This window comes from Miniopterus schreibersii (genome assembly GCF_964146895.1).
Source record: "Miniopterus schreibersii genome assembly, chromosome: 1".
NCBI lineage: Eukaryota > Metazoa > Chordata > Mammalia > Chiroptera > Miniopteridae > Miniopterus > Miniopterus schreibersii.
This window is the reverse complement of record NC_138101.1, coordinates 38,146,654-38,170,144: the sequence shown is the minus strand read 5'-3', so window position 1 is coordinate 38,170,144 and position 23,491 is coordinate 38,146,654. Positions and strand designations below refer to the sequence as shown.

At 37.0% G+C, this 23,491-nt stretch overlaps 2 protein-coding genes across 2 annotated transcripts in view; both read left to right on the top strand.

Annotated features, from left to right (window-relative positions):
* Nucleotides 1-479: 479 nt before the first annotated feature.
* LOC308559299 (transmembrane protease serine 11B-like protein) lies at nt 480-19,718 on the top strand. The gene is made up of 10 exons (XM_081141895.1): nt 480-562; nt 6,630-6,745; nt 12,432-12,550; nt 12,643-12,710; nt 14,948-15,108; nt 15,800-15,838; nt 16,361-16,535; nt 17,283-17,542; nt 18,015-18,157; nt 18,960-19,718. The coding sequence occupies exons 1-10, from the start codon at nt 555-557 to the stop codon at nt 19,119-19,121; spliced, it is 1,251 nt and encodes a 416-aa protein (XP_080998021.1). The 5' UTR covers nt 480-554; the 3' UTR covers nt 19,122-19,718.
* Nucleotides 19,719-20,276: 558 nt separating this feature from the next.
* LOC308563292 (transmembrane protease serine 11F-like) overlaps nt 20,277-23,491 on the top strand; it is a gene marked incomplete at both ends in the record, with an annotated part of 85,929 nt that continues 82,714 nt past the window's right edge. Inside the window, 2 exons of the mRNA XM_081150223.1 lie at nt 20,277-20,439; nt 21,407-21,524. Coding sequence (XP_081006349.1) covers nt 20,277-20,439; nt 21,407-21,524 — 281 coding nt within the window. The remainder of the gene's footprint in view (nt 20,440-21,406; nt 21,525-23,491) is intronic.

Sequence of the window (23,491 nt, the reverse complement as noted above, 5' to 3'; positions counted from 1 at the left end):
TTAAACCAAAACCTAACTCCATCTGTAAATCTATTCCTACATAGTTATGTACAGAGTGCCAGTGAGAATTTTTAGATTAAGCATGTTACAAATGAGTAATGCTGTAGCAGAATTATCGTTAAAAAAGCAACAACATATATTTAAGGCATTTGTCAAAGACTGCTCTGGTGAATAGAGTTGGTTTCACTGAGGAGGAGCTTTGTATCATAAAAGGAATGGATGGAATCTGAGTCAGAACACTGATTCACCAATATGTGGCGGTATTTCTTGGGCGGACCTCTTGGGCAACCAATCCAACTTCTGTCTACTGTCTTTTTCTAAAGTATCCGACTCAAAGAGCAATTTTCAGTTCTTCCTTTAAACCACAAGTGCACATCCGCTAACACCTGTTAAACAAGTTTCCTTTTAATTACCCTCTGCTCTTGCACCCAGCCCTTAAAATCCCAGGTATCATTGTGGTTAGTACATTTACTGAGAACCACTGATCAGGACAAAAGAAGTGCAGAAGTTCCCTTTATCTCTATTGACATCAACAGCCAATATAGCAGCACATTATGTATAGGTAAGTGGAGATTTGCTTGCCTAAAATTCTGACATAAATAAAACTATTTTCCCAGTATGACTCCCACCCAAGGGTTGTAATAAAATAATTGAGTTTAAGAGGAACTTGTAATTTTGCCACAGAATTTTTAATTTCCTGCATGGAGACAACCCTATCACATAGGCATATTTTTGGTTTAGAATTTGTAGTTTTGTACAGTGATTCGGGGAGTGCTTCAGAAAGGTGACGTGCTGCTTAACGAATGTATGACTGTTATAAAGTGGAAAGGAGGAAGCAAAGAGAAATTTTTTTTCTCTTATAAGTCAAATGTTAAATTGTTATTCGTGGTGATCATGATTATGAGTTCCTTGTATTTTTTAACATTTTGTGCTTTCTAAAGTGCTTTCATGAAAATTGTCTTGAATCTTACAGTAGTATTGCTTCATAGCTGTTTTTTGTATAACCATATATAAAACCATGCACTTTTGTCTGTAAAATGTTCATGAATTAGAATAGTATAATTATGTATAGACATGTGCTGTCTATTTTTACAGTATCTAACTAGATAATTATTATGTGAACAGTGATAATTAATGCCATTTTTAAAAATTACTTTTAGCTCACAAGGAATTTTCATCAAAATGTATACAAAATAGTAAAATTAAGTGAACCTAATTATAAAATATTTAATGTTTATATAACTGTTTTATATAAATGCATGCCTTATGCAAATATTTCTCTAAAAATGTTCACCTCGAGTCAACAGTTGAGCCCTTTAAGACACACACACACACACACACACACACATTTCACATGAGGATTCATGTAAAAATGTGATTAGAAAGAGTATACTCACTGGGATAGGAAAATAAGAAAACTTTTTTCTTGAATCAGAGTAAAAAATTTATTGTCACATATTTTTTATTAAAGATGTTATATTACTCCGACTATGATGTTTTCTTATTAGTCACACCTCTGATCTATCAGAAGAAAAGAATAAAAAATAAAAAGAGTGAACATAGACATTTAGAAGTGGAGAGGAAGTAGCATGACTGTTTTGTTTTGTTTTGTTTTGCCTGTAATATAGTCATCACCTTTATGCTGGGTGGACGATTTTCTTTTAATTTATAGGGCACCTCCTTGTTCTCTTTCAACATTTTGACACTTGTGTGAACTCCTAACCCAAAAGATTTCAAAAGCTTAAACGTTGTTTCTCAGCACTTCTAGTTGCCTAGGAGAGCTTCAGGCCCTAATTCAGTGATTAGCTCCTCTGAGTGAGGTGTTAATCTGATCGCCTGGAGGAGCTTGAGTGGATTTGGCAACATGGTTGACTCTGCAGGTGCATCTGAGGAGACCTTGGTCCATCCTGTGGCTGCACTTGGCTGCCTGAATGATGAACAGCCAAGAGGAAGGAAAGGAATACTGGGAGTGGAAGTCAAGATTTCAAAATCACATTTTATCAATTTCAATTTTTTTTTCTTACAGTTAGTCCTATAGGATAAAATGGGAAAAATCTCTAAAGAAAGCTGTGTTTTAGATTTTTGCCAAGGTAGCATTGAGAGTTCATGGTCAGGAGTTTTTATGGCAAGATATAATTAATATTCTGGATCATCTGTCAGCCATTTCTCTTATGTGATTTCCCAGAAGAATTTGTAGTATGAACTACCAGAAATATTGGCTAAATAGCAGAGAGATTTTTCTGCCTGGGGTCTGTCATTTTAAAGCAGCTATTTAATCTGTGTCATGGTTCGTAAAATCTTCAGGTTATGAGTTAAAGATTGGTACAACCCAGAGAAGTACCTGAGCTGGTAACAAGCAATATTCAAAATGGACAAAGAGGCTAGGAAAGGTAAATATAAAATTCTAGAGCGCTTACAGTCAAGGACAATTGAAAATGAGCAAGTTATTTTAGACTTCTTTCAAGGTATAGTGCCTGAGTGAATTCTCAGGCATCTTATTTGATCAGATTTTAATAGATTTACTTATGTTCTTACATGAATACAAGTTCTTAAACTGTAGAAATAAGAGAAAAAAAATTTCCAAATCTATACGAAGTCCTGTTACGAGGTAAGGTTTAAAAATAAAGCTAGTCAAAATAAGAAATGCACAAATATATTCCTAATTAAGATACCATTAATGAAAAAAATGAGTAAGAGTTCATGGCAGACAGAAAAGTAAAGAAAGGGTGTGGACTGAGGGTGTAGAAAACCGAGCAGAGAGAAAAGTAGTTTTGGTGGAGCTGAATGCTTATGAGATGAGGTAAGTGCTTACCCATCAGTGAAAGGTGAACAATATTTTAAATTTGACAGTTAAGAAACATGCTGACAATTTAAAGTATTTTGAGAGACATCAAACAATAAGACTATGAAATTCAGGAAATGTATAAAAAATTGAGATGAATTAGTTGTAGTTAGAATGGAAACAAATGTTTGTCTTAAAAAGAGAAATGTTAATGTTGCATAGTATTTTATACAATATGCACTATAATATACTAATCTAACTTCACACCTTTGTTTCTTCCCTGTTTTTGAATGACTCCTCAGTTGATATCCATGACTATGTTAACTACCAGTCTGATATCTCAGTTGTGCACTGGAAATTTAAATCTCTCTCAAACTCAACATATAAAATATTTACCATTTTTCTCCTCAAGTTACCTCTTCTAGGCTTCACTTACTCTCCTTTATTTCTTGAGGTAAAAACTTGTGCCATCTTTAACATATTCCCATCCTTTACCAATATAGCTAACTAAGTACCAAATTCTGACAAATATTATACTGTAAGCTTTCTCAAATTCATCACTTTCTTTTCCTGCTATCACCATCCAGGACCCCATCACTACATTCCCACAGATTACAGCAGTCTCTTAACTCTTTGGTCCTCTCCTTTCATTTTTATCCCCCCTTTAAATTACTATCATGCAGACTGCTCACAGATTCATCTTCTTGATAGATCACATCTTCATGATAGTCAGTCAAAACTCTTGATTAGCACTGAGGACTTTCCATAACCTGTATTCCTCTGATATATCTATCCTTCACGATCTAGTTGTCCTTAATATCCCTTGGCTTCATGCATTCACTCCTTCAACAAGTATTATCTATAATGTGCTAAACACCACCCTATTCCCTGGGTATAAAACAACAACAAATAATGGCATGGCCCCAGACACCAACATGGTCACAGCTAGAGGTAAAATGACTGCCATATAAAAATAAAAACTACTTTCAGAGTACATCCTTAATAGGCTGGGCCATGGAAGACTTCAGTGAAGAGGAGATGACAGAGTTGAGTGATAAAGTTTGAGTGGGAGGTCTCTGGGTAGACTCGAGATGGACATTTTAGATAGAAGACCAGAATGTGCAAGGACGTGGAGGTGTGAAAGTGTTGGGTTGTCCATGGAACTTGGAGTAGTTTGAAATGACTGGCACATAGGTTAGAAACAGGTAGAAACACAGGTTTAAAAGTGAAATGAGATGGTGGAGAGGTTGGCCTAAGACAGGGGTATAGTTTATTTATAGAAATATGAGAAAAAAGCAGAATGTGGGATACAGATAAAGAGAAGTTCAAATATATAATAATGGAGCTATAAGTATTTTCCTTTGATGCCTTCTGTTTTCTCAGTGGGCTAGGAAGCAAGGTTATCAGCTAAGACTGAGGATGGTGCAGATGGTACTTGAGGTTTGAGGCAAAAAAGTATGGAATAGTTTTCAAAGACAGTAAAAAAATTGATAGAGGTTTAAAAAAAGATTCTTCTCTTGAAATCATCCACCCAATTTATTTTTATCTGAAATCTAATGCATCATAAACACTGCCACTGATGTTACTTCTAATCTGAAAAACCTGACTATATGTCCTGGCTAGTTTTTCAATATTTCGCCGTGAGGAGAGCAAATTGTTACGTGAGAATCTGAAGCACCAGGAGAGTTAAAGTGCAAATTATCAGGCCCTTTTACGCATCTGAATTCATTAGATCTGAGGAAGGACATGCTAATCTGCATATTTAGTAAACACTCCCAGGTGTGTTCAGTTAATTTCACTCTCCAGTCACACTTGAAGGAGACCTGCTATGTAAGACAAAATCTCAACGCCTTTGTGTGACATCAAAGGTTGTTGTTGCCTCTCTGTTGATAAGTCAGGATTCTCTAGAGAAACAGAACTTATAGGATAACTCTTTCGATAGATGATAGATGATAGATAGATGATAGATAGATAGATAGATAGATAGATGATAGATGATAGATATAGATGATAGATAGATAGATAGATGATAGATAGATAGATGATAGATAGATAGATGATAGATAGATGATAGATAGACAGATATAGATGATAGATGATAGATAGATAGATAGATAGATGATAGATAGATAGATAGATAGATAGATAGATAGATAGATAGATAGATGATAGATAGATAGATGATAGATGATAGATAGATCCTATTGGATATAGTATATCATATATACCTATAGGGTGTCCCAAAAAATGTATACATAATTTTATAGCTGATGACTGTTAAATGAAAATGAAATGTATTTTAATAAACACTGCCTTTATAATTATTCAAAGTGTGTATATACATTTTGGGGGGATACCCTATATACGCTCATGAATTTGTATCTAATTACCTATCTATCATCTATCTAGATCTATCATCTATCTGTATGGAGACTGACAGAGAGAGAGATTTTATTTTAAGGAATTGCTTGACACAATTGTGAGGTTGTCAAGTCTGAAATTCATAGGACAAGCTGGCAGCCTGCAAACTCAAGCAGGATTTCCATGTTACAATACCACTGCAGAATTCCTCCTTCTCCCAGGAGCTTATTTTAGTTTGTAATGCTTCATCCAATCAGATGAGGCCCAAATATTCCCTTTATTATCAAGAGTAATCTCCTTTATTTAAAGTCAGCTGATTATAAATGTTTATCACAGAATACCTTTACAGCAAAATCTAGACTACTGATTGACCAGACAACTTGGCACCATATCCTAGCCAAAGCTGACACACCAAATTAACCCTCACACTGTCCAACATCACCTTTGGCCAACCCATGACTCATAGTTTGCTGTAAGAAAAATGAATTGCTGGTCATTTTTTGAGCATTGCATGTTGTTCCCTCTTCCTAGGCATGTTCCCATGCCTCTTTGTCTGGAAGGTTTCACACATCCTTATTTCAACTTAAGCAGGGGCTCTCAACACATATTTATTGTATAAATGAAACAGTGAAAACACCTAACTTATTTATTGTATGTTGATCATTCTTGTCTATAAAAGATCTTTTTGAATCATATCCATAAACAAACTAGTAAGAGAGATGAGCACTGCTCCGACCCGATACAGCACTTCATATTTGTGTGTTTTTGTATATAATGACATAATAAATAAAATAGAATTATGATCATGCTTTAAAAAATTATTATAGGCCTGGCTGGCGTGGCTCAGCGGTTGAGCATCGACCTATGATCCAGGAGATCACAATTCAATTCCCGATCAGAGCACATGCCCGGGTTGTGGGCTCCATCCTCAGTCAGGGGCGTGCAGGAGGCAGCCGATCAATGACTCTCATCATTGATGTTTCTCTTTCTCCCTTCCTCTCTCTGAAATCAGTAAAGATATATTTTTTAAAAAATTATGATAGGCTTAGGCCTAAAGAACTTCTACACATTTCCATTCCCTACCCTCAGTCCCCTGCAACGTGGCAAGTTCTTCACTTATTGATACTGTGACTATCCATTGATCATGGGAAGGAACTAGATGCTAAGTATAGATAACTTGGCACCAATCATCAGACTCCTGAGAAATAATTTCATAGCACAGATCCAGAGAGGTTCGATTATGAGCTTTAAGGTAAACTCATGGGCTTTCTTCCTTCCCTCCCTTCTATATTCCCCTTCCCTCCCTCCCTGTCTCCTTTCTCTGTTTTCCTCCCTCCCTCCCTCCTTCTCTCTCTCTCACTCTTAAAAGGTCTTTTGCTATTACTGTGCCTAAATTGTGGAGCTTCTAGACATGAGCAAAAGAAAAATAAATATTTGGACTGATTTTTTTTTTTGTATCCTTCATATTTATGTCTTTTACTTGCAGACCAGTCACAACTTCCCGTACATCTTTGCCTCTATGGATAATTGCCCTTATTGTGTTTGGAGTGTTGGCAATCCTGGGAATAACTATTGGTCTCCTGGTTCATTTTCTGGCAGTAGGTTGGTAAAGAATACATTTTTACTTATTACAGTTTTTTGTAAACTTTATTTCCATTTCTACAAGAGAAAACTGCAAGCAATGAATTATCTCTACTTAAAAGGTTTCTTTCTGGGATCATGGGTAAAAGAATGTATACCATAAAGAGATATGAATGCATAGATAGATATTTGATAGGCAAAAAAATTCTCTACCAAGATGGTATTATATATGTTATTTTATTACTACAGTATTACTTACTTTATGTGAAGAAGAGAAACCAAAGTATATTGCATTTTAACATTTTTATTCTTAACAAAATATTAATATAAAAATCCCTTTAACATAAATAAAAGACTTTGAGAACATAAGAATAGTTGGAGTTACTATTTAAAAACCATGTGTTTTAACTTCAAACAGTATTGTATTTATATCCTATAATGAAAGATAAAAAAAATCAGCACACTTCTCATTTTTTCCCCACACTTCCCTGCAGTTTATTACTAATATTATTACTTTCACATTGTCAATGTTTATAATCCTTCTTTCTGATCTGTAATCATAATGACTACAGTTTTTTTAGTTTTGAATATATATTTATATATATTTAAATAGAGTCTATGCTCACTATTAACTTTTTTCCTATGACTTTGCCATGATTGGATTTTCCCCCTACAAAGCTGTATATTCTCATAATTTAGTCAAATTGGTAGAGCTTTTTATAAAAAATGAAGGCCCTCCTGCCTTATTTCCCATTTCTCAGAGGCAACCACTTTCAGCTCTTTAAGTTGATTCATAATATTGTTGTACCCCAATTCTTCAGTTACTGAGTTTATCTATTCACTTTAAACTATGGAATAGGAGGATTCTGTACACACTCACACTGGCTACATAGCAGTTCATCTGGGATTTTCCCTCAGTAACACCTTGGGGGTTACTTTCAGTTGTCTGTTGGGCTTCAATTTCTAATGCCTGCATTTCATATTTCCTTTTTATTATTTTATTCACTCAGTTATGGTGGAGAATATACTCTAGGAGCTTTATGAAAAGTATACATTTTGGACAATTTGCATTTCTGAAAATGTCTTAATTCTACTCTTAAACTTAATTAATAGTATAGAATTCTAGGTTGGAAAAAATTTTCCCTCTGAAGATAAAGTTCTATTGTCCTTTTGCTTTCAAAGTTTCTGTCAAGAAGTCTGATGATATTTTTATTCCAGAAATTTTATATAAAACCTCTCCTTCTCTCTCAACTTCTGAAACCTTGTTGGATTTTTTTCTGTGTCCCCACTATGTTGAAATTTCATGGTAATATGACATCGTCTAGATCTTATTTTCATTCATTATGCTGTCAATCTAGAAACTCATATGCTTTAGTTCCTAAAAATTTTCTCATATTATTTCTTTGATAATTTCCTGTCCTATTTACTCTCTCTCTGGAAATCCTGTAATTTGGATATTATAATAGCCTCTAATTTTCTTATCTTTATATTTTTATTTTCTGGCCTTAGTGTTTGTTTTTTTAAAATCACTGTCTTATATGGAACTGCCATTTGACACAGTGATACCATTTCTAGGAATATATCCTAAGAATCCTGAAACACTAATAAGAAAGAACTTATGCACTCCCATGTTCATATCCCCACAATTTACAATAGCTAAGATCTGCAAACAGCCCAAACGCCCATCAATAGATGAGTGGATAAAAAGCTGTGGCACATTTACAGCATGGAATACTATGCAGCTGTAAAGAAGAAGCATCTTTTATCCTTTGAATAGTATGGAGGGACCTGGAGAGTATTATGCTAAGTGAAATAAGCCAGTCAGAAAAAGACAACTATCATATGATCTTACTCATATATGGAATCTAAAGAACAAAATAAACTGATGAACAAAACTGATCCAGAGACACAGAAGCATGGATCAGACTGATGAATCTCAGAGGGAAGGCAGGGGTGGGTGAGAAGAGATTAACCAAAGAACTTACATGAATATATGCATACAGTTGGCCCTCTGCAAACAGCACAGGTGTTTACAGAAAAAAAAATCCTGTGTATTTTATCTTAGATACTTTCAGAAATATATGTTCATCTTTTAGTGTCTGCTAATATTTAAGATTGGGGTTTAAAGAGCTGACTGGAAGGTCTCCATGAAATGAGTGTTTGCTGACAATGGCATTTCATATAGACTGTTCTCTCAACTGCTGTTTTGTTAAGAGGACCCAAATTACCAATATATTTAGGTCTTTCTTTTGGATTGGTCAGAATTCCAAGATGGGGGAAAAAGCGTCCCTTGTTTTGGGGGGACATATTCTGGATTGCTGCTAACTTTCTTTAGTCAAGTGGGGTACAATCCACCACACAACTTTGAGCGGGAGGCACCTGCCCTCACCTGCCTGCCAGCTTTCCCGATCTAAAAAGGGCGGTTCGGAAAGACGCTGGGCTCCAGCTGTTTCAACCAGTCTTCCTAGTTTTAATCACACTTTCACCTCTATTTCCAGAGCTGCCCGGGGCCAGTTAAGCTTCTTTGGTGTAAAATGGCACAAATCTTTACTTCCCCCTGCAGGATGTTTTCTCTTTCGGCCTCAGCACGCCCAGCTTGTCTTAGTGTTGCTTGCATCACGTATCAATTTTTCTTACAGCACAACGGGCCCTTTTAAGCTACCGATTCAAATTCATCTGTTCAGTTCTGCTTCAGGAATATCAATTATGCATTTGTCGGATGTCCTTTGTCTCCAAAGCTGTTCATTCTTCCAATAATAACTGTATATTGTTTTCCTTTTCCATTTCATCTTGTTTTGTTCAAGCTAGTTCTCCATGTCACGAGGTTTTTAATCTATATCAGTTGCTTCCAATGTAGCTTTTATCTACGATACTCTTTTTCCCCCTTCCATTTCATTTTTTAAAATCCTCACCCAAGGATATATTTATTGATTTTTAGAGAGAGAGGGAGAGAAAGATGGATGTGAGGGAAACATTGATTGATTGCTTCCTGTACACACCCTGCCCAGGGACTGAACCAAAACCGGGATACGTGCCCTCACTGAGAATCGAACCCGCAACTCTTTGGTGTAGGAGACGATGTTCCAACCAGCTGAGCCACCGGCCAGGGCCCCTCTTCCATTTCTTTATTGAATTTTCCAGACTTTCTTCTTCACTAAATTGTTGTATATTTTGAGCTCTTTATTCTACAATATCTTTAAGACAATGGGAAGTAGTAATTACAACTTTTCCTCTGTTCCAGTGATAATTATACAAGTTTTTTACTGGATCCTTTGTAATTATCATTTACTCTTGATTTGGGCAAGACTGTTTTCAAAGGATTACTGTGGGAAGTGAGTCTAGGGGTGGCTCCTAGGCTAAGGGAGTTGGCAGTTGTATTTTGGTTTGTCCCCTCAAACATTCTCTTATCCAGTCTGTTATTTTCTTTAACACTAGGCCACATTTACCTTCAGTTTTGAACACTTAAGAAGTCATTGTGGCCCTGAGGATAGCTCCTTAGTTTACACCCTCTAAATTACGGTAGAGTGATCCTGACTTCTTCCCTTCTCCACCCCAGAGTAGCTCTACGTAAGGGAGATTAGATCATACATAACAAAAATGGCACAGTTGTATGGTTTCACTTTGATTTCCACTGCTGTCATTCTGCAGTGTCAAAATATGTCTATAAAAATATTCCTTATCTTTTTATAGAACCTGAAGTCTTATTACTCGAATCCTAGAATCACTGAGAACTTTTAGAAAAACTTTTATTCATCTCAACTCGTGAGATGAAACTCTGCTCTATATCATTTCTCATCTTAGTGTATATTTCAGTTTTTGGCATGTTTGCTTCGTAGTTTTTGGTTCGGAGTCATGGTTATTTTCTTGTTTTTTCCCCCTTGGAATTGAGCCCTCCACCCTTGTCTTTTTTTTTCTTTCTTCTTTTTTCTGGAATTAAAAGCAGGAGGGAGTAGAAGTGCTTATACTCTGACAGCTTTAAATATACATGTTCTCATATTGATGCTTAAACTCTGCTGTTGACTAGAGAACTCTTAGTATAAACTAACCAAAAGAAAAAAAATGACAACATCATGCGTTTGTATAAGTTTTCTTTAAGAAATAAGTTATAAGTAAACGAGTCATGGAAAAGTTGTAAACAAGTTCCTTCTTTCTGCCCCTTACCCATCTTTCTCAATCCATATTGGTATTTGAACCACCTACAGAGATGGGAATGTTAACCATAAGGTGCAAGTTAGCCTTATGGATATCCCATCCCCAAGGGGTTATTTTAATCTCATCAGGTACCAACAGAGCACAACGGCTGTATGCACAGTCACCTCAGTATAGTGAGCAATCCCAGTGGCCCGTTAGGATTGCTGCATAGAGTTAAATAAAAATTATTATACTCAAGAGTTGATTTCCTTGTTCCAGAGCATGGTTTCTTAGTCCTAAACATCTTAGACATTGTATATTCAGTTCATCCACTGTACCTGGGGAAAAATGCTCCCTGCAGTTGAAATAAAAATTGCTCATATATTGCCAATTTATTTTTTTTACATTGAGAAATATTCATAGCTGCCTAATTGCTGTAATAGGTAGAAATACTTAAGAATCTAATTAAATAACTGAAGGACTCATTGTGAATAGTAAGTTATGAAAAATAAAGTTGAATGATTTCAAAGTCTACTTTTGCTACTTACAGTAAAACCCAATAAACTACTATTGCAAAGCTTGGTCTCTGTAGTAAAGGATCCATGACTTACAGACAAGTTAACTACAATTAATAATTTTCATTCACAAATTATATATAATCAACCCATTTTCAACATTTTATTTAGAACTTTCTGGCTTTTTTCCCCCATCACCTCTCTCATTGTAAAATATTTTCATCGCACTTATGACAACAAAAAAATTCATATTTTATTTTAAGTATGTTAACTCTCTTCTCTGAATTCACAGAACAATTAACTTTATCACTTAATTATCCTTATTAATACCTCATTAGTAATGAAATGATTTAATCCACATTGAGCCTGTCTCTTTCACAAGTTGGTTTTCAAAGGTAATGATTATACTGCAAAATAATATTAACATTTATTTAGTGCCTATGATATGCTACATACTGTCATATGGTATCTGGCATATCCCTAGATGTTTAATATCTATCACATATTAGAGGTACATCATATATAAAATAGCTTAGTATCTATGAAAATTTAGGAAGGAAATGTAATGGATTAGGTGTGGGCTTTGGACTTAGACAAATAAAGTTTTGATTTTTGGCTTTTCTTACTTGTTATATGATATTGGATAAGTTACTGCATATCTCTAAGACTACATTTTTCTAAAAATGGATATATTTCATATCGTTTTTATAAAGTATTTTCACATAGTAAATACTTCATAAATGGTAACTATTTTTATTAAGTCTGACAATTGATTATTCTAGAGAGAGATTTTATTTATATTATAAGGTCCTATCTGTCTCAATCAAGATGTGACAACTCTTTCTGACTTTTGTCTGATATATATATACTTCATTCTTGGTCTTATAAGCAATTTCCCCAATGCCCAGGTTATCCAACCAACCATGCTAGAAAGATTCATAGCATTTACCAATATCTAATATGAGCATAATACTTACTAGTTGGTATTACTATGTAATCTATATCTGAATTGGAAATCCATTACACTTAAATAATTATTGGATCATTTCTTTATCTCACAGAAAAGATGGTCTACTACTACCAAGGTAGCTTTAAGGTTCTGGATATCCCATATAATAGAAACTATGAAAGAGAGACATCACCAGAAAATAATTATGTTAGCAAAATTCTCGAGACTAAGGTAAATTAGTATTTTCCTATATTAACTTAATTGTTAATTCTCTGAAATATATTATTGGAATTTGATGTTTGACCCTATGTTCTCTTTAACAGATGGTTGATGCATTTCAGAGGTCTAGTATTTACAGACAATATATCAATTCTCAAGTCATCACACTGGTGTAAGTAATTATCAATAACGTAAAAGAGATCAACTATCATAGTATTATTATGCTTAAAATTCTCCTGTAAAAACAGTCTATAGATATGCTACAGTAATTAGCCAATGAGTTACTAATATTCAGCAGTATCCTAAGCTAAGTGTCAGATTAATTGTTCAGTATAAAACCAAAGCAAAGATCAGGAAATATAACTGAGTTCATTAGATCTATTGAGAATGTATCAATCCTTAAATTACAGAAAATGTATCCCTCTGGTTTACTAACTTTTTATGTTCAGAAAACATTAGATGGTCCCTTAGATCAATGTTTGATGCTCGGACATTTTTATTTAGCAGTAGAATAAATACAGGCCTGGTTTTCTCTCGTCTTTCTCCTTGCAAGTCAGCTAAACACCGTATAGAACTAGAGTTCTTATAGGGTAGAAGAGAGCATATCTATACTGTGCTTTGACACCAAGGCAACCCTTCTAGTCACAACAAGAAGTAAAATACCTGTGTTGTGTCCTCTGCATGTGGGTTTGGAATAACAGAGGGAATCCTAGAATAGGAATGAGACAACCTGAGCCCAGTCTTTGCCACTGAGTCGCCCTAGAGCCTTGGGAAAGTTACTATATCCCTTTGAGTCTGCTCCCCTAGCTGTAAAATATTGATAATAACACCTACACTGCTTCACTCATAAAACTGTACTCAGAATCAAAGAAGATGTTCATGGAACAAGTTGCAAATAAACACATTTCAAATGAAGGGAACTGTTGCTTTTGCCTTTGTCAATGCCACTAGTCTATACCTGCATTTTCCCTGCTCCTGCAACTCATGGGACTGCAGGGATTGCAGAATAAATCGGATCTCAACTAGCATTAGTGTTGGGGGTCAAGTTTAGAATTGGAAAGACGTAGGAGACTAAAATTAAAGGGCCCACATACCTCTCAGAAAAACTGCAACCACCAGAAGTCTTCCTTTTTTCGTTTTCTTAAGCATTAAGTTCAGCTATCTGCAGGAAGCGATGGAGAAGCAGATTCGAATTTGGACACACCCTGTTACAACAATCAAACTCGCTTGAGCTGAGTGCTTCCTGGGAATGATTATTGATTTACACACCAAAAGATTGGTAGCCCATTAGGGAGATCCAAAGCATCATAATGCCACTTCAGACACTAGCCTCAGGGCTGCTTGACAATCCCTACGTGTCCACTGGCTAGGCTCTTGGGTTGCCCCTCCTTCTCCCAGTTTCAAACAAATCTGCCCTGAGCACCCCAGTCAGATTCATCTTCCTCAAGCACAATTTCACTCAGCGTCTCTTTGCTGCCCTTCGGCTGGCGTTAAAGGCCCTCCTCCAGCTAAGCCCAGGCTCCTAGATGCCATTGCCCCGGCTGACTGGACGGAGGGAGCGTGCACATTAGAGCCAGGTGATGGAGTTCTGGACCCTCGATCGGCAGCTGTGTAACCTCGAGCACTTTAGGTAACCTCCAGGGCCTCAAGTTTTCCTTGTCTATAAAGTGAAGACAAGGACCCCTATGCTGCAGGGTTGCCGTGGAGACTAAGTGTGATAATGAATGTGATAACCAAGCATTGAGAACACAGCAGGTGACCAATAAATGCTAATTAATGTTACTGCTCTCTAGTTATTCTGGAGTTCTATTCTGCCTCTTCTCCACCTGATGGCATTTTCTGCTTGATGATGAAGCAGCAATAAAGAATACTTAAGGGCCAGTGTGCATGTCACCTCTTCCATGAAAATTTCTCTGATCCTTTAAGTTAAAAAATGACTTATCTTGTTTCTTATTCAGTAGATAAGATAAATATCTTACCACTTCTGTCTCATTTATTATAGTCATTTATATACATGTTTTATCTCTCTTAGAAATCTAGAAATTTCTTGAGGGTGGGATACATGTCTTAGTCCTACCCTCACATCACCCAATAGCACCTAGTCCAGTCGTTTGTCTATAGCAGTTGCTCAAAAAATGATTAATGAATGTTTGAATAAATGAGCCCAGTTCTTCTACCCTGTGCCTCAGGCCATTCCTACTTTTCAGATTTCTAGAACCACTTAACCTCTAAACTGAATAATATATCTGTATGCATACTGTCACCAAGAAAATGTAGGTAGAAGCATAATCCCTAGGAAGGTACTACACAAACCCATAAAAATCAGAAGAAACCAAGAAATCAAGATCAGGAAATAAGGAAGGAAATTTAATTTTTTAGCAACATATGACACCATTATGTTGTTTCCAGTCCTGAGAGCAACAGTATGACGGCACATATATGGCTGGTATTCAAGGCTTCCAGATCAATGAAGGAAAACACAAGAAGAAGAATTGAAAGCATCTTACGTGACATGCTGAGTGACCACTCGGGATCCTTGACGACGGAGCCTAATTCTCTTAAGCTTGTGGGTAAGCTTATATATTCAATAACAGCACTGTTACTTTCATCTTTTTATCCTGGACACATGTCACAAGCACCAGAAACAAAGCCGATCCTCAATATTTTTTAAAAAAATGAATGTCATTGTTTTACATCAGGGCAATTTGTATTCTTCATTATCAAAAACATTAAAATAATAATGTTACACCTTAAAAATGGGTTCTGGTGGGAAAAAGCTGCTTCTTATTTGAGAGTGGATAGTAAGGCTTTGAACAGTTCCTATAAGTAATAGTGTGTCTTGCTACTCTTTTCATGATTTCCTATAATTTTCAAAAACTGCCTAGGATCTGCTACGATGACAGGTCACTTTTTAAAAGTTATTTTTGTATACTAGCAGGAATCAGGTTCACTTGTGAAGACTTCCTGTTCTTTTAAGAGAAGATACTGGCAATTTTCCACTCCAGATGATGTAGAATACAATTTCAATTAAGTAAAAAGAAGTCTCTCATATGGAACTATGAAGATAGTATTTCCATATCACATTCACATACAGGAAAAGAACAATTCTAATAAACCAATGTTCTCTCATTCCTATTGACATTTTATCCTGCGAGTCTGAATCCTACTCTGCCGGACCTACCATCTCACTCCATTGGTCCCAGGGCCAGTGGGACTAATGCTAGGTATTAGATTTACTATGTGCTTTTTGTTCTATTTCAGAAATCAGTAAGGCCAATGCTGAAAAGATTATCAACAACCGTAAGTCCATATACTTTTTAATTAAATATATGAGATGATCTAAAACATAAGTCAAGATTCGTTACTCTTGGCTGGGCACTGTTCTAAGTGCTTTACATAAAACTTACTTAGCCCTCATAACCATTCTAGAAATAGGCATTTTTATCATCTCATTTTAGAGATGGGGAAACCGAAGCACAAAGAAGTGGCATAATTTGCTTAAATTCAACCGGCTTGTAAAGGGTGGGACCAGAATTCAAACCAGGGAGTATGGTTGCAGAAGCCATGGACTTAACCATGACTTTATATGCCTCCTACGGCTTTCACACTCTTCAAGCACTGAGACGTCTTGGAGGTGCTATGGTGGGTGTGGGGGTGATTCAGGGGTTGCTAGTGATTCCTATACAGACTGTTCTGTTCCTACCAGTGTGAGATATTGTCAGACAGAACCCTACAAGAATATCTCACTTCACTCTCAGCTTTGTCATCAAATCAACATTATCTTTCTATACTCAATGGAACAAAACTGACTCCCTCTGACAGGCTGTGGGAGACGAGCAAGGATGTCAGCTACGTATGATAGAGTCAAGGGAGGTTCCAGTGCTCGGGAAGGAGAATGGCCCTGGCAAGCAAGTCTCAAAATAAATGGCCAACACTACTGTGGGGCATCTTTGATCAGTGACAGATACCTGGTGACTGCAGCTCACTGCTTTCAAAAGTAAGTTCATCATGTTGCCCAAAGCCAGGGAGATCAAAAGCCCTGGAACATTTCCAGTTGATTCCTGTTATCCCAGTTTAATGATCAGTAGTACTCTCTTTCATTCTCAAAAGTGTCCTGCCAAGTTTGGAGGACAAATGATATGGTAAGCCAATCTAAAGCTTTCCTACTTTACCAGTAAGAATGGGAAGAGTCATTCATTCATAGGACATATTTATCTCACATGATTCTTGTCTCACATCGTTTTATACTCCAGACATCCCAAACTACTTGTAGTTGCTAAAACACATCATCCTGTTTCATACCTCCCTCCCTCTCTTCACAGGCCTGTCCCCCTCTTGTTTTGTAGGCAAATGTGACTCAATTCTATAGTTTCACCCAAAATGCTACCTTTCCTAAGAAATGTTCCATGCAGGTTTAAATCCTCCTGTTTGTGGTCCCACTGTTATATGCACAATCATTTTAGCTGTCATAACTGCCTGTGTTTATGCCATCTTTCATTAGACTTAAATGTTCTGAAGGCATGGGTCACTTATTTTTATTTCTATAGCTTCATTTCTATATATATAGTGTATTGTGTAGGGAGTCAAAGAAGGTTTTCAAAATTAATTTAAAAACCAGGTTGTATCACTGTTAATGGATTATCAAGCCAGGAAAAGATAATGTTATAAAAGGAGTATAATAGATGCAGGTTGTATTTCTATCATTTTGAAATAAATACAAAATACATGATTTTTGTTTCCTTAGGACACTAAATCCAAAAAACTATACTATCAGCTTTGGCACCAGAGTAACTCCCCCTTATATGCAACATTATGTTCAACGAATCACTATTCATGAAGACTACATCCCGGGGGAACATCATGACGATATTGCAGTTGTACTGCTCACTGAAAAAGTTTTATTTAGGAATGATGTACATCGAGTTTGCCTTCCTGAAGCCACCCAGGTTTTTCCACCAGGGGAAGGTGTTGTTGTTACAGGATGGGGAGCACTTTCGTACAATGGTAAGTCCAATGAAATCCTAACACAGTGTGTAAGGTACAAAAGCAACGAGAGAAATTAGTGATCGAGGTACAGAGTCACAGGTATTGTTTTCCTCCGATGCCCTGTATTCCCAGCAGTTTCTCAGGAAATGCTGCGTGTGGGGTTACGACTACAAATTGCCTTGCTTTAGAACATTCCAAGGAAACCAACTTGTGAAAACTCCCTAAATTGGAGAACCGAACTGAGAAAGTTCTGGCCCAAATATGTAAAAAGAGAGACCAGAGCATAGGAAGGCAGCACTAGGAAGATGTTTCGAATTATTCTCTGGACATTTCTTTTTCATTGGTTTTGCTGATGAAGCTAAGTGGGCTTTTTTACCCTAAGAATAGGCCAGAGTTAGATATAGATCTTACACACAGCGGACAAAACAAATTTTTCCATCCTGCTCTGTTTCAGAGCAGCTCTTTTGCTGAGAATGTTTGCTTCCTTTAGGTAAATACCCGGAGTTACTTCAGAAAGCACCTGTGAAGATTATTGATACAAACGCTTGTAATTCTTGGGAAGCATATAATGGTCTGATACAGGACACGATGCTATGTGCTGGGTACATGGAAGGAAATATTGATGCCTGCCAGGTAAGTCTGAACATTTTTCACACTGAAAACACAATATATAAGCAACTGCTGCTATTTTATGAAAATTATCAGCATGAAGAGAATTCTATACTTTAATTAATTTGTACTTTGACAATCCTGCCAAACTCCCTCAGCTGTGGCACTATAAAGTGATTCTTCCTTACATGCAACATGAGTTTATAAGCATTTACCCAACACTTACATTGGACTTACTCTGAGCTCAGCAGACTGAAGTTCCTTGCAAATGTTAGTCCATTTGATCCTCATAATTTTGTGATACAGCTATGGTATCGTTATCATTTTATAGATAATGAAACTGAGGCAAGAGAAGGTAATTTGCACAAGGTCACACAGCTATTAAGTGGGAAAGCTGGCATCCCAAACAAGGTAGTCTAGCATCACACTCCGTACTCTTGATCATATTTCAATAAAGAATCAGCCTCACAAAGTTTTCAATCATTTTCAGCTCATTTTTCTTACCTTTTTAGCTTCCTCAGGGTTTGGGGTCTGGCTACTTTTCTCAGAGATGAAGCCCTGTACTCCAAGTATATCAATAATATGTGCCTCCCAAAGCTTCCTCATGGAAGCCTCAAAGAGCCCCAGAGAATATATTCTGGCCGATCACAGTTACATTCTGGTCAACCACAGCTATGATTAAGGATGAAGCAGGGGTTACCCCATGTACCTTTGTATGGTCTCTATGAAGCATGAATCACAAATATCATGTGGGTTTTTCATTTAGGGTAAGTTAAGTATCTGGGAGTAAATTCTCACAATGATAAGTATTCTTTGTTTTATTTAGGGTGACTCTGGAGGACCACTGGTTTATCCCAATTCTCGAAATATTTGGTACCTTGTTGGAATAGTAAGCTGGGGAGTAGATTGTGGTAAAATCAACAAGCCAGGTGTCTATATGCGAGTGACTGCCTACCGCAACTGGATTGCCTCCAAGACTGGTATCTAAGAGAAAGCATCTTGTAGAAACTATCTTAGGTCATTTTTATCTATTACTCCTAAGCCTTATATAACCTGCATTTTCAATTAGTACATATAATGGTTGTTTAGAAAAAATTGTGGTCATGATGGAATATTTTTGAACTTTAATTTTAAGCAGACTCTACAAAAGAAGAAATCTCATGTTTAATCAAGAAAGGCCTCAGCAAAGAAAGTACTCCTATACAAAACTGATTTACTATTTGTTTCCTGTTTCATGCACCTACATCATGGTTACCTCATCACAGCATTCAGCTCTTGGTTGTAGCCATTCAGACTTTATAGAACCACAAAAGTATGTTCTTGTCTATTGCAAGTTACCAGGCAGCACTGTAAGAGACTGGAACCTACATCTTCTGAGTGTTGGGTTGGAACATGTTCTATCTGCCTCCATGTAGTTTTTGTGGAAGGGGTGTGGTTGTGAACTAAATCTCATCAGAGTTTAGGCATTGACTTAGAGTCTTTTCAATTTGGGGTGCTGATCAACTCCTTCAGTCAAAGAATTTCACCATCAGCAATACTGGGTGAAACAACACATTTCAGATTTACAGATACCAGGTGCACTAATTCTGCAATGTTGATAGAAGTTTCTGTAAGAAATTATTTGTAATGTATATAAAGAGTAGTTATGACCCATGAAAATGTGTAATGTATTTTAATTAAAACAAATTTAAAAGTACACTTTCTTTGTTCAATATGACAAATTTATTTTTGTTTGTTTTCTTATGAGTCTTTTGCAGGTGACTTTCCCTCTTTTCTTTTTCAATTATTGCTCCCACTTGGGAAAGGGCAACAGGGTAAAGAGCTACCTGGAGGCAGGAAGGAGAGGCTCGGCCAGGCCAGCGGGATGCAATGGGCAGCTCCCTCAAAGGCCACTGGGCACAGAAGGCTCCTCCTAGTCACATTTCAGGATGAAACTGGCCCTGCCAGGGTTGGGGCCCAGCAGCTTGTGGAGTTCAGTCAGATGGTCACCTATCCTCTCATGAGTGTCAGCTCTGGGTCTAGGGGTGTGTCTCCAGGAAGCAACAGAGATGGGGGTCCGTGCAGATAGAGCCCAGGACGTGCCTCATCTCCTGGGCCCAGGGGGTTTTCATGGCCTGCAGGCTGCCGCCCCACTCGTCTCAGGATGGCTTCTGAAGTTCCTGGAAAAGGGCTCGGTTGCTGCATTGGTTCTGCATCTTCAAGAAATGAAGGGTGCTCTGCTTCTTTTCATCTAACTCGCAGAAGAAGTGGCACAAGTGGTCCAGGGCCATGTGATCCTGTGGACATGGAGGCCCAGAGAGAGGCAGGTAAGGGAGGCCCACGGATGCAGGCTGACCAGGCTCCGACGGCGGCTTCCACCTTGGAGGAATCATTCTGGCCGATTTGAGGGTCGTGGTTCATTGGGGACTGGCAGCCAACCGTACACAGGACAGGGCATTCAGCGGTCTCAGAAGTGCCTGATGGAATGATGGCTCTGGAAGCTGTGGCCGGGGGCTGAGGAGGGAGGAGGGGAGCTGGAGCTGGAGCGCAGTTGCATCCCGACAAGAGACAGACCCTCACACCGTGCGGACCTTCGGGGATGCAATGGGCGGCCCCAAACACTGTTGGCTGTTTTTTAGGGGAGAAATGTCAACTACGGGACATTTCTTGGTCTCGGTTTGCGGAAGCGAGAGTAGAGTCCTGCTTTATGAACCATACGATCTTCACAAATCGAGTGACTTTAGTGTATAATACTCATGTTTCAAGACTAGAAACTTTTATCAGTCTTTATTGAAAATTTGATTCAGGGTCTTCAAAAGAGTTTTTATACAGTATGTAAATGTTATTTAAGCTTCAGCTATCTAGATTGGATATATAAAAGGAAATGTTTTACCTACTGAATTTTCTCCTCCAAGAAAATATGGATTTTACTCTACTGATAACCATTTTCTGTATAATAATCTGGAATAAATATATATGACATACAATCATATAATTTACTTGCCTCAGAGTTTCATAAACTTGCTTTTGAATGGCAGTTTTAAGTTCTTTTCCACCACATATGATCTCCGTTTTTAAAATGTTCAAAGACCAAAGACTCTTAAAGAAGTCTTAGCATCCCTTGATATTTAACTCATTTGGTTATAATTAACATAAAATATTGTATTATTCATTAAAATGAGAAATGAAACAATAAAGCTTAACATTTATTGAGTTCTTACAATTTTAATAACTTTACATGTCTTATCCCAGTTAAGCCTTATGTTCTATGAAGTATACCACTGTTATCCCAAGGTCACAGACGAAGAAGCTGGGACACAAAGATTTTAACAGCCTTGGCCAACGATGCAGAACAACATCCACCCTACGTCATTCTGCCCCCCAGGCCACCACAGATGTCCACGACAAGGCAGTGACTGACCAGAGGTGTGAAGAGTTCACATGTTTTGGGTTCTGTTGAGCTTATCTTGTTTGCTTACATATTCTGAAAAGAGTAAACCCCTTATAGCTTTGGGTGGTACCTAACACTGGTATGCAGTTCACACTGGGAAACGACACCAGTAACACTTTCGCAAAACCATTTATATTTGTGGAGTATGTTATATCTCTCACTTGATCCTATATAAAAATGCCTTCTGAATCATAGCCTGGTGAATTTGGTTCTCACTGTCCCTCTCTTCATTCACAGCTTTCCATGCAACCTTCCGAGCAAAGCTAAACATTGACTGTCATTTCACCATACACTCTGGGCCCTTCAGACTAGAGAAATTAATCATACAGAGAGGACCTAGAAGATAGGAGATAGAGCAAAAAAGGCAAATACTAGAAATGTGCCTAAGAATAGGTCTCAGATTTCCCTAGCCTTAATAAACTTCAGATGAAAGAGATATGAACATATGTCATATTCCTTATGGCAACCTATTAGAGGAAAACCTAATATGAAGTTGCTATAGATCATTAAATAAATTACATATGAACCAAAAATAACTAGACCCTAAATTGTATTTGGTTTGTGAAATTTGCAATGGTCTCTCCCGATAAAAAGTCATATTTTCACCTTTTTGGGGTCATCTTATATTATCTTATTGCTTCCATACTTTAAGAAGATTTACAGAACATATGTAGGAATTCTCAACTATATCAACAGGAAGCGGAATTGAGTTTCATTGCCAGAACTCACCCAGTATAGTTTCACCCAAATGACTTTCCTAACTAGGAAAAAATTGCTGTTATATGCCTTGTCTTGTAAAAATCTCTTTATTTTGTTACAGTTAATTTCAAAAGGCTCTTTAGAATGAACCAATTTTATATCCCTTTAGATGTAATATCTGAAATTAACATAAAGTATGATAATCCAACCTCCTTACTTCAGTAAAGAACTCAGTTACATGTTAATTAAGTATTAATTAAAAAGGAGGGATAAATCTAGGGTTCTGAAAGGATGAAAGAGAAATTTAGTTATCCAACAAGTGGTAGTTTCTTCCAATGTGGAATTTAGCCATCTCAATAAATTTTTTGATTTGTTATATTAAAATTCATTAGTCTTCTTGCATTTTGACTGCATCTTTTATCTATGCATGATTTTATAACAGTATTTATGAGTCATTTAGAGTTATGCAGATGTTCCAAATGTTGCCATCTTTTATTACACAATATCAAAAATAACCGTCATTAATATCAGAACGAATCCCATTATAAAGTCTTTAAGTATGAGTGGGTTGTCAAGTTCACAAAGGCACATATAAATTTACCAAAATTTTAATTTTCATGACAAACGTCAGGTTTTATCAGCAATGAATATTGTTGGCTCTTTCACTTGTGATGGGTTTCCTTTATTCATTTTCGAGATAATGCCTGCCAAATACTGATTCTAAAAACCATGATTTGTCAGTTATTCTTTTCACATAGAATCTTGTTTTGTGACATAAATGGTGACCTCAGCATGCAAATCATACAGTTGAAATGCTGTCTTTCAGGACAGCTGTCCCTCAGTGTGCAGCAAGTGTTTATTTATATTTCTGTTTGTCATTCGGAATATTACTGAAGACGCACTCAGCATGAAAATGTTATACAGCTCATACTTTTTAATGTTTCAACCAGGGAGTTCTTAAATGAAATTAGGTTTTTATCCCTGTGAATGTGTGGCACTGAAGAATGCAGTGACGCAATGATTCCCGTGTCGTTTGATGCCCCGTCTTGACTGGCTGCGGCGCCAGCAGTTTTGGCCACCATTGCTTTTGCATCAGTGGTTTGACTTCACAGACCTGCTGAAAGGGTATCAGACACCCTCCGGGGTATGCAGACCAAGCTTTTAAAACCACTGATCTATGCTTATTGTTCTAAAGTGTATATTACCAACATCCACAAAATAATTGCACC

Coding starts and splice junctions, on each gene's coding strand:
- LOC308559299 (XM_081141895.1), top strand. Junction 16,536..17,282: donor GCAGCTCACTGCTTTCAAAA/GTAAGTTCATCA, acceptor TTGTTTCCTTAG/GACACTAAATCCAAAAAACT. Junction 17,543..18,014: donor GGGAGCACTTTCGTACAATG/GTAAGTCCAATG, acceptor TGCTTCCTTTAG/GTAAATACCCGGAGTTACTT.